A 12,449-nucleotide genomic window follows, 5' to 3' on the forward strand; every position below is an offset into this window, starting at 1 on the left:
TATATATATATATATATTTCATACACCCCACGTGTGTACTCACACACACTCACACACATAGTTGAATTTTATTGAAAAACAAAAGACAAAGGAAGGTGTACGAACAACACGCATGTGTATTAGTTTGACGCTCGGAAAAATGAAGAAGTCTTCTACGTTTCGAGCCTACACTCTTCAACAGAAAGGAATAAGATAAAATAAACAGAGGGAGAAAAGGAAACAAACTTGTAAATTTCAGCGGTCCAACATGGCGAATCATATATGTATATATATTATATATATATATATAATATATATATATATATTATATTATTATATATATATATATATATATATATATATATATATATATATATATATATATATATATGCACATATAGTCAATTCAAAAAACACAGGCAGAGGTATTGTTTTCAGTCACGTTTGTTTGTTTGTCTTTAGACAAGATATTTCAAGAATTGCTGAATGGATTCGGATGAAACTTTCAGTGATATTTGGCCTCCTGATTGGCACGAACTGATTAGATTTTAGGATCGATCCAGTCCCGGACAAGGATTCTGCATAATTTTTCCTGTTTTTTCTTACTTAATTTTTGAGAGCAGTCGGGTTCATTTTTAGTATTCTCGTTTGTGAGAGCAGTCGAGTTTATTTCAGATATTCTCATTTTAAAAATCATCTCTGGCTAATCGTTGAGAAGACATTGGTGCTGCCTTGGCGGAAGTTTGCGCTCTCTGAGTGGTCTTGTTTTAATTTTATTTTTTTCGTTCCTAACTGATCCGGTGCGTATTGACAGAGGAGCTTGGACAAATAAAGATAGCTAAACAAATGAACGTGTTGGATGACAACCTGGGAAAAGTGACACACACTAGAAATATGTGGTGGCTGGAAGAGGGACTGGAGAAACTAACACAGCTTACACACGAGTGTTAGAGAGAGAGAGAGAGAGAGAGAGAGAGAGAGAGAGAGAGAGAGAGAGAGAGAGAGAGAGAGAGAGAGAGAGAGAGAGAGAGAGAGAGAGAGAAACTGGGCAAGGTGTCGGTTATGTGACACATACGGATGCTGGAGTGAGCACTGGGTAAGGTGATGAGTGTTAAACACATGTGGTTGTTGGAAGAGAAGACTGGATAAATATGTTAGTATGTGTGCCCAAGATGCTCTAGTTTTAGAGATACAAACGGGGACACATAAATTCATACACACAAACTATATCTACGTCTTACACAGTATTCTGTATATATGTATGTGAATACACCCCCCCATACGCATACACCCCCACACGTATATATTGCTTTATTGTTTTATCAGTTTCAGCTCAAAGTTGTGGCCATGCTGGGGCACCGCAGTTTGCTGGGGCACTGGCGTTATATATATATGTATGTATGTATGTATGTATGTATGTATGTATGTATGTATATACATACATACATACATACATACATACATACATACATACATACATACATACATACATACATACATATATATATATTAAGAAAAAGGATGCAGTTAGAATTTTGGATAATTCTTTGTTAGCTCTTTCGTTCGTTTAATCGAACTCTTCATGAAGAATTGAACCAACTTTTGACTCAATTTTTGTTTGGTTCAATTTTTCTTGAAGAGTTCGGTTAAACGAACGAAAGCGCTAATCAAGAATTATCCAGAATTCTGACTGCTTCCTTTTCTTAACATACAGTATCCGTACACCTCTGAACACCTTATGTATATATATATATATAATATATATATATATATATATATATATATATATATATATATATTATATATATATATATAATATATATATAAGTTAATCCAAACAAGAAAACACAGAAAAAAAGAGAAAAAACACAGCAACGCAGGACGTGGAACAATTAAGTATTACTGACGCTCAGGAAAGAAGGGAAGGAGGGTTTAACGTTCGAGTGGAGCTCTTCGTCGGAAACAAGGAGAAGGAAAGATCCCAGGAGGGAAGACAGAGGAGAAAATATTTTGAGCTGGTGGTGCTCAAGAGATCACATGTTGAAAGCTATATATATATATATATATATATATATATATATATATATTATATATATAATATATATATATATATATATATATATATATAGATAGATAGATAGATAGATGATAGATAGATAGATAGATAGATAGATAGATAGAGAGATATACATACAACATACATACATACACACATACATACATACATACATACATACATAAATATGCCAAATATGAAGGTTAGATGTATATGTTTGTGTTTCTGTCTTTCTATAGGTTTTTCGTTGAGAGTTTTCTGCTGCTAGTATTCTCATTGATTTCGATTTGTTCTTCACTGAGATTCTGGTCATTGAGATAGGGGTTAGCCTTGCTCAGAGAATTTATAGTTTATAACGGTTTTATTGGATATATATATAGATACATACATGAATACACACACACAAGCACACACACGCACGTGCACACATACACACACATACACACACACACACACACGTATATACATATACGTATCTGTGTATGTGTTTATTTGCTTGTGTGTATGTGTGTGTGTACATGTGTGTGTGTGTAAGTGTGTGTAACTCCACTAGCTATACTGTCCAGCTACAAGAGTGCAGTGTCTAGCAGCATTCCAAGTGCCAAATTCTCAACATTGGTTTACATTTGATTCTGGGTTGTAACTTGGCAAACGATGATCACATCTACTCATTACTGCCATTATACAGAAGTTGTGCAGTTGTCGTAGGCTCAGTTGACGCCTGCACATCTCGAGATACTACTGTACTGGGTGTTGACAACAGGAGGGTTTCCTGATCAACTGAACCTGTCACTTTCCTTTAAATAAAAGATCATTTGCATAAAAGTTTTCAAACATGAAACGGCTATGAGGGTCTATCCGAGTAAAATAGGAATTACAGAGTGTTCATAGGTAAAAAATGGTTGAGAACCACTGATCTAAACCGTCGATCCAGTGATAAAAACCAGTGGTACGTATGAACTTACCTCTCCAGGTGTCGATTTACAAGTTCATTTTTATTAGTTAATATATGTTCCTGTGAAGGCGGCCAGTTGGCAGAATCGTTATCACGCCGAGCAAAATGTTTAGCGGCATTTCGTCCAACTTCATGTTTTGAGTTCAAATTCTGCCGGGGTCGACTTCGCCTTGCATTCTTTTGTGGCCGATAAAATAAGTACCAGTTGAGCATTTGTGGGGGGATGTAATCAATTTACCCCCTCTCCAGAACTTGCTGGTTTTGTACCAAATTTTGAAACCAATATATGTTCCTGCTAATATGCAGTAATCTGCCAGTACAGTTCCATTTGTGTCCGACACAATGACGGTGACACTACCCACGTACGAAGACACTACCCTTCTGTGACCCACTTAAGACGGAATGTCTTACATTTCCAATCTCGGCAGTGATGGTTCTACCGTCTACAGAGCAAAGAGAGCAGAAAAGTCATCCTTAACAAACCGAGCGTATGATTCCACTGGACTTAATACAGATTCACTCAGAGTCAACTTTATCTTTTCAGCTTTTGGATGTTAAAACAGGGGAGTGGCGGAAACCTACTGGAATCCCACTTTTAAATAATAAACCTTATTAATAAAACAAAACAGCCATGTATAGGAAGAGACTTTATCCTAAACATACAACCAAATCTAAATGCTGAAAACTCTCCCCTAACATTAATTTCTTTCTAAATGTCCGTATATTTCTTTGTAATAAATTTTTACTTCTTCTTGTTTTGCAGTGATCAATGAACCAGAACAAAATCCAGCTGGTCAGTCAGCCATAGAAAATGCCATCAGAAGGAAGACTAAGAGTCTGCCTCAGTGATTACTCAACTGGATCGAAGTTCAGCTGAATCTTCAGCCGTGGCAAAAGTCTGCAAGAATATTGTTCAAGAAATAATCACCTGCAGTCAGAGCACTGAAGCCCTGAGAGTCATTCCCAGTGGTCAGTTTGCCAAATAAGAAAGCAAAAGAAGATACCCATTGTAACATACAATAGCAACGGTGATCAGTGATCCTGGAAAAAACAAGTGATAGTAACATTTGATCGGGTTTCAACCTCCACGCTACTGCACTGACACAGTGCGTCTTGAGGCGTTACACCAATTGTTACATCTGTTATATAAGTAACTTGTTCTTCTCCTTGTTAGTATTGTCGCTCAAATCGAGCAGACCAAAATATAACTGGTGTTTTATAGCTGTGTCGGTATATGTACTGTAATGATACATTAATATTTTGTTCAAAATTTTGACTCGTGGAAACTGTGGGTATTGCTGTAGTCCTGTCTTTACACACACTCACTCACTCACTCACATACACACTCACTCACTCACTCACTCACTCACTCACTCACACACACACACACACACACACACACACACACACTCACTCACTCACTCATTCACTCACTCACTCACTCACTCACTCACTCACTCACTCACTCACACACACACGCACGCCTACATACATGCATCTACACATGTACTGCATTTCTTTCAAGTCTCTCTCGCTCTCTCTCATTCTGTTAAATACCTTGCCTCAGCGATTTCTCTTTCTCACTAGTTAAATAGGCTAGATAGATATATAGATAAATAGATATAGCTTACCTTATTTCCTTAAATAATCCCCTTCCAACTCTTTCTCTTTCCTTCCCGTTCTCTTACACATTCTCACGCTATTACCAGCATTTATACAAATGTCCTCACACACAGCTTTGTGTCCTTCTTGTGAAAAGCTTCTTCCAAGTTCCACTCACATTATCCCACTTCAACATTTCCAGTAAACTTGGTAACATACCCATGCACCTCCATTTGCACCCATACAAATCTACACACTCAAGCATGGACACAGGCAATACACAGGCATGCACAATACATGCACATTACTCCACAAGTCATGAGGTAATTTTCTGTCAGCCATAACAGAAATCATCAAAAAGGGGATCTAAAAGTTCACAGGGATTACTGAACTGGATTAAAATTCCGCTGATTCTTCAAACGAGGCAAAAATCACTCGGTATTTGAAATCTTAATTTGTCTATGGACCTGATAAAAATAACCACTACAGAATACAATAGTATGTTGGTCTGTATGTGTGACCTGGACATATGTTACAGATATCAAATACCAAACCTCTTCATTCCAGCTTACAGTACTTCCAAGAACTTTGTCTCCAAATCTTCTTCGACCCAACCATCTGAGTGGTTATCTATGATGAATGCGTATTACTGTAAATTGCTCATGTCTCTCACAATCAAGTGATTTTAAAAGTACCAACGACAGTCCAGAGTGAACTCGACTTTCTACTAGTATACCACTGACAAAGCCAGTCTGCTGCCAGTATAAACAGTATTCTATTGTGAACACACTTTAGAAACAGTATATTCCAGTAAACATAATCCTTTTACTGCCATACCAACAGCAGAACTGAAAATATCCCCCTACCACTTTAACGAAGTTAGTCAACAGTATAAACACCATTTTTACCAATATACCAATAGTAATCCAATAGTAGTCCAGATTTTACCATATACCAAGAGTAGTCCACAGCGAACATAACGTAGTACTAATATACCTCAATGAACATAACCCTGTTACTGGTACACCAACGGTAGAAGACAGTAAAAGCGAAAACATCTCTCTACCAGTATGCCAACGGAAGTCCTCGGTAAATAATCATATAATAAAATAAATAACCAAATAACCATACAGTTATTTGAAATGGTTCATGGTCTCCCAGAGAATATACTAACCATATAAATTTTATTTTCCAACAGTCCATATACAGCTATACATGGTTCATGGTATTCTACAAAAATTACCAACCATAAATCAGTTACTTATCCACATGATCGTATAGCCATATAATGCTTATCCACCGTCCATAAAAAGCTTATTGCCCATATAAATTTGCCTATGGTTCATTTTTCTCCTGAGAAAACACCAGCCATATAAATGATCACGGTCCATATATCGTTTACTGACTTAATATATCCACATACGGTTCGGGATCTTTTTGAGAATACACCAACCATACAAGCCGATTACTCTAAATCCATATAATGCTTATTGGACGCATAAATCCACCAACAGTTCATGGTCTTCTGGAGAATACATCAACCATATTATAAGTATCCATCCACAGCCCATGTACAACTTACTGACTGTTATATTCCAACAAAAGCCTGTCAAGTACTTCAACTGATTTTCCCAGTCGTACAGATTCCATTGATGGTCAAACTGTGGTACCCCACCTTACAAGCTTAACGTTACAGTTTTCTTTCCGTGCCAAAGAAACCGCTCAACCATGACCGATTCAAAATTCAACAAGGTAAGTTACTTGTTTAGTTTACTTTATATTTTCACTTTCTCATACCTTATCAGAACGAACTTGGGAGAGAGGATGTAACACTTGCTAGAACCAGTGGCCAAGTCTCCCTCTCTGCCATGGTTTTCCAAATTAATTTTGTCAAGGAACCTTTACACAATTTTCTAATGATCACAGAACCAAAATTTATATATTTTACGAGTAGTCCTTCCCATCTTAATTTTAATAAGGCATTAAATTAATCAAAAATTGTTTTAGAGAAATAATCTGTTCAAAAAAAACAACAACATATAACTATTATGAATATAGTAGATACCATTTTTATAGAATACATTTTTATAAAATTTTATTAAAAAAAAAAAATTGCAGAATACCGCGAAAAATTTCTATCAATCAATTTTGGAAACCGATGTTACCGTTTTTAACCGCAGAAGTAGCCACCTCCACCCGGTTATCGATGCATGTTGGGTGCAGATTGCAAGCGGGGGAGCAAATCCTTACCATGGAGTTAAAAACGGTGATAACGTCAGTTGCTACGGAACAGCCATATTGATGTGGCGAGAAACATTACTTCTCAGTATAGCTATTATTTTCATCTCTTATAAAGATTTTTTGGAAAATATTTCACTCTTAATAGGTCTGCTGGATAAGCACTGATCTGTGTTTAAACAACAAAAACGGCTTGTCAGAACTGCATTCTACTTCAGTCAATAAACTGCGGTGATAACTGTATTTGCATGAGTATTCTTTATTCACATTGACCCTCATAACGATCAGTTGAGAACAATTAACATCTCTCACTCACAACGTCTTCATATTCTTCCAGAAGAAACTCAGATTCAAACCCTGTGAAATTCAAATGCTATCAAAGAAAGTTTTGCTGCTGATAGAATCATCATCGTTTATTTCCTAGGCGTTTGGACACAAATCTAGAGTCGCAGTCTTCGATGACACTGTTAATAATAATAATAATAATAATAATAATAATAATAATAATAATAATAATAAATACCCTGATGCAGTACCAGATACTGGCTCCCTTGGCTTCTGATCTTAACTGATTGGAAGTGTTATCATGTACATTGTTTTGTCTTGGTATAAAAGATGGGCTACAACAAATATTCTGCTCAATACCACAGATTTGCTTGTTATTTGTTTGATCTTAACAAGCTGAGCATATCCTTTAGTGGTCGGCGATATGTGCATCTCTGATCACAAGCAGGAGTAGTGGGAGAGCATCATAGCCATGTGTTGAGAGAAATTCTTTGGGGTTTGAATAATTCACCTCTGGAAACATGGGTGTTTCGTTCAACATCCTTAAACAAAACCTATTCAGAGACCTTTTGAGCGGGATGAACTATTCGACCCGAAGAAAATTCTAGCTGGGCCCCACCTGCGAGGTCATGCGCTGTTTATCTTAATATGAAATCACCATATCGAGCACATGTGGTTGTAATGCATGTACATGGTGTACACTCATCAGATGGGTAGTCATGATGGGTATGCTGGGCTTCATATATTTGTACCTCAGTGTCACTTTGATGGCATGCACTGGTCTCTAACTCAATGCTAATAATAATAATTTTCTTTCCATTTTCCCCCTTTATTTTCTTTGTTTTCTGCTTTTCATTTTTAGCCTATTAAAAACATGTTATTCTTTCGTTTTTCCTTCTCTCTTTCTTCCCCTTCTTTTCTACAACATGACTTTGTAAACGAACAATCTGGTGTGTTTATTTTAATGGTCTACCAATGTATCCAGTGAGTTACTTTGTCTTAGACACTCGGCAAGAAATGGAAACAAAATTGAAAGAAGAGGATAGTAATAATAATAATAATAATAATAATAATAATAATAATAATAATAATAAGAAGAAGAAGAAGAAGAAGAAGAAGAAGAAGAAGAGCACCCAGAGAGCGCAAGCTTCCACCAAGGCAACACCAACGTCCTCTCAACGATTAGCCAGAGATCATTTTTGAAATGAGAATATCTGAAACAAAATCGACTGCTCTCACAAACGAGAATACTAAAAATAAACCCGACCGCTCTCAAAAGTTAAGTAAACAAAACAGGAAAAATTATGCAGAATCCTTGTACTAGATCGATCCCAAAATCTAATCAGTTCGTGCCAGTCAAGAGGCCAAACTTCCATGAAAGTTTCATCCGAATCCATCCAGTGGTTCTTGAAATATCTTGTCCACGGACAAACAAAAAAATACACGACTGAAAACAATTCCTCTGCCTTCGTTAAGGTGGAGGTAATAATAATAATAATAATAATAATAATAAAATAATAATAATAATAATAATAATGATAATAATAATAATAATAATAATAATAATAATAATAATAATAATAATAATAATAATAATAATAATAATAATAATAATAAAAAGGGAAAAATGTCACTATCTTCTGAGATTTTCCAGTCAACACTGACAGAACGATCCAGGCTAATCGACCAGATATAGTCATTAAAGAATTGGGAATAAAATACTTGTAAGCTAATAGATGTTCCTACTGATAAAATATATCTGTAAATAATTTGACAAATATAAGGACCTGGATATTGAAATACAAAAGATGTGGCATCTTAAAGCGAGAACTGTTGTTGTTATCGTGGGTACCCTAAGTATGATAAGAATGGGATGTGAAAAGCATCTAGATAATATCCCAGGAGAACCATGTCTCAGAGAAACCCAAAAGATTGTGCTAACAAGTACTGCCCACATCTTTAGAAAAACCCTATCAACTTAGGGTATTATATGAAGATATTTCGCTACATCCCCTGCCACATCCCCTTCCCAAGCTTTCAGTCATACTGTGACATCTCTTATCCCTCACTGGCCCTAGTACACTGGGTGTGTCTCGGCAAGTGATTGTAACAAACATGCAGGTTAAGAGTAAATGATAATAATAATGATGATAATAATAATAATAATAATAATATAATAATAATAATAATAATAATAATAATAATAATAATAACAATAACAATAATAATAATAATAATAATAATTATTATTATTATTATTATTATTTTTATTATTATTTTTATTATTATTATTTTTATTATTATTATTATTATTATTATTATTATTATTATTATTATTATTATTATTATTATATTATTATAAAACATCAATAATAAATAGCATGAACCTGGCCGTCACAGAACTAATAGCTAGAGAAACAAATGGCAATACGACCTGGTTAAATGATATAATATATGCAGCAGTCTATGTGGCCACAAAAGAATCTGGATACCCCATCAAACTTATCCAAATAAGAGTATCACTACCCAATCAAACCCTGTGGATAAATAGTATCGAGAAAAAAAAAAGGATCTGTCAATCCTTAATGAAACTAGTTGACAATCAACATTACTAAGCAACAAGGCGATAAGGAAAATCCTACGTAAATACAAAATTACAAAGCAATTTATATCTGAGGTAAAAGAACAGCTAAAGCAAGATATCCTTGCCAAAGCACAAAGAATCTGCCGGTATGAAAAAATGCCAAAATTTCTTCGAACAAAACAAATAGTTCAACTCCAACCCCAAAAGATTCTACCCAGAACTTGATAAAAAGTAAAATAGAGATCAATGCAGAACCAACAGCAGAATAAGTGGACGAATTTTGGAAAGAAATATGGTCGACGAATGAACAACTTCAGAAAAGATCTATCAAAACAACAAACACAGTACCTGAACAACTCTGGACTCCTATAACAACTGAAGAGATCACCCAGGCACTGCAAAAACTAAACAAGTGGAAGGCACCCGGGAACAACAAGATCCTCAACTTCTGCTTAAAATATCTAACAGGAATACATCAAACGTTGGCTGAGAAATTTAATGAAATACTAGCAGAGCCAGAGACAATGCCTGAATGGCTCACGGAAGGGAAAACTATCCTAAATCCCAAATCCACTGAAACGGCAAACTCACAAAATTACAGACCGAAAACTTGTCTCCCTACAATTTAGAAATAATATCGCAGGAATGAGTAAGCATCTGGAAGAAAACAGCCTATTTCCGGAAGAGTAAAAGGAATGCTGCAAGGGCTCATACGGCTGCAAAAATCAGCTAGTGATCAATAAAGCCATAACTGAAGACAGTCGCAGAAAGTAGAAGGGTCTAAGTATGGCTTGGATTGATTACCGAAAGACTTTTGATAGTATTCCCCACACCTGAATCCTAGAAATACTAGCCATGAACAAAGTAGCACCAATAACATAAAATACATAAAACATTCCATGAATAAATGGCAGACAGTGCAACAGCTCCAAACAAAAGAGGGACTCATAAAAACCAAAGCTATCCCCATTAGAAGAGGAATATTCCCGGGGGACACGCTCTCTCCACTCTTTTTCTGCTTAGCACTTACACCTTTATCTGACACGCTAAACAGAACTGGGTATGGATATAACTGTTACGGTAAAACAATCAACCATCTCTTGTATATGGATGATCTAAAACTGTATGCTACAAATGATAAACAGCTGGAAACATTACTACTGGCAGTACATGACTTTACCAAAGAAATAAACATGGAATTTAGCTTAGAAAAATGTGCCGAAGCAACCTTGAAAAGAGGAAAAACTAGATAAGAGTAACAACACACTAGATAAAGTAAATGAATAAGACCAAAACCAGACATACAAATACCTAGGAATCAATGAACTAGATGCGATACAACACACATAAATGAAGACGAGTTAGATTAATACTGAAAGCAGAGTTGATTGCCAAAAAGTAAGATAATTGGTATGAACACTCTAGCCGTCCCAATTATAAGTTACAGCTACAATATTCTTAACTGGACTCTAAATGAACTAATCAGAATAGACAGGAAATCAAGAAAAATAATGACAGGAATTAGGATGCACCACCCAAAGTCTGACATAGAAAGACAATATATACAATGGCGCAGGAGTGGCTGTGTGGTAAGTAGCTTGCTTACCAACCACATGGTTCCGGGTTCAGTCCCACTGCGTGGCATCTTGGGCAAGTGTCTTCTACTATAGCCTCGGGTCGACCAAAGCTTTGTGAGTGGATTTGGTAGACGGAAACCGAAAGAAGCCCATCGTATACATGTATATATATATGTGTGTGTGTGTGTATGTTTGTGTGTCTGTGTTTGTCCCCCTAGCATTGATTGACAACCGATGCTGGTGTGTTTACGTCACCGTCACTTAGCGGTTCGGCAAAAGAGACCGATAGAATAAGTACTGGGCTTACAAAGCATAAGTCCTGGGGTCGATTTGCTCGACTAAAGGCGGTGCTCCAGCATGGCCGCAGTCAAATGACTGAAACAAGTAAAACAAAACAATAAAACAATGTACCGAAGGTGGAACAGGCCTTATACTGCTAGAAAACAATTATAAAATAACCACCATAGGATTACAGAAATACCTACTTTGGAAGCAGGGAAAACTAATACAAATAGCCACAAAGCACGAACAAAGCAATAAAACTGTTTTCTGTCTTAAGGAAGATGACAAGTACAAAAAAGAAGTAAAACAACTGAAATCCAAACTAAAACTGAATCAGCAACGCATCGTGATGAAACGATGGCAAGAAAAGCCCTTGTTTGGCAAATATTGGGTTAAGCTAAACAGAAAATAAAATAAAATCCCAACAATGGCTGAGAATCTCAGGACTCAAAGCAGAGACTGAAGGATTTTTAATTGCAGCGCAAGATCAAAGCCTTCCCACCAGAAATCACCTAAAACGCGTAATGAAAGGAATACAAGTAACTGCATAATATGTGATGATGGAGAAGAAACAATAAATCACATCATCTCTGGCTGCCTAGCCCAGGCTAAGAAGGAATATATTCACAGATACGACAGAGTTGGAACCTATATATACTGGAAGCTACTCCAACACTACGGAATAACAACAGAAAAAAGATGGTATAGGCACACACCAAAAGAGGTTACAGAAAATGAGAAAACAACCATACTCTGGGATATGCCAATACACACACACAGAGAAATTAAGGCCAATAGGCCGGATAAAAACACAATGGAGAATAATTTTGGGATATCCTTATGGTCTACGAAGGTCATTATGATCGTGAGTGCCATGCAAACCCCATCTGA

General features: G+C 36.1%; 1 protein-coding gene across 1 annotated transcript in view; it reads left to right on the forward strand.

The window, feature by feature from the left end:
* The first annotated feature begins 4,492 nt into the window (after positions 1–4,492).
* The window catches only part of LOC115212329 (synaptotagmin-17), a 44,036-nt gene continuing 36,079 nt past the window's right edge, over positions 4,493–12,449 (forward strand). The window contains exon 1 of the mRNA XM_029781192.2: positions 4,493–6,344. Coding sequence (XP_029637052.1) covers positions 6,321–6,344 — 24 coding nt within the window. The 5' untranslated portion in view covers positions 4,493–6,320. The remainder of the gene's footprint in view (positions 6,345–12,449) is intronic.

Source organism: Octopus sinensis, linkage group LG5, assembly GCF_006345805.1.
Source record: "Octopus sinensis linkage group LG5, ASM634580v1, whole genome shotgun sequence".
NCBI lineage: Eukaryota > Metazoa > Mollusca > Cephalopoda > Octopoda > Octopodidae > Octopus > Octopus sinensis.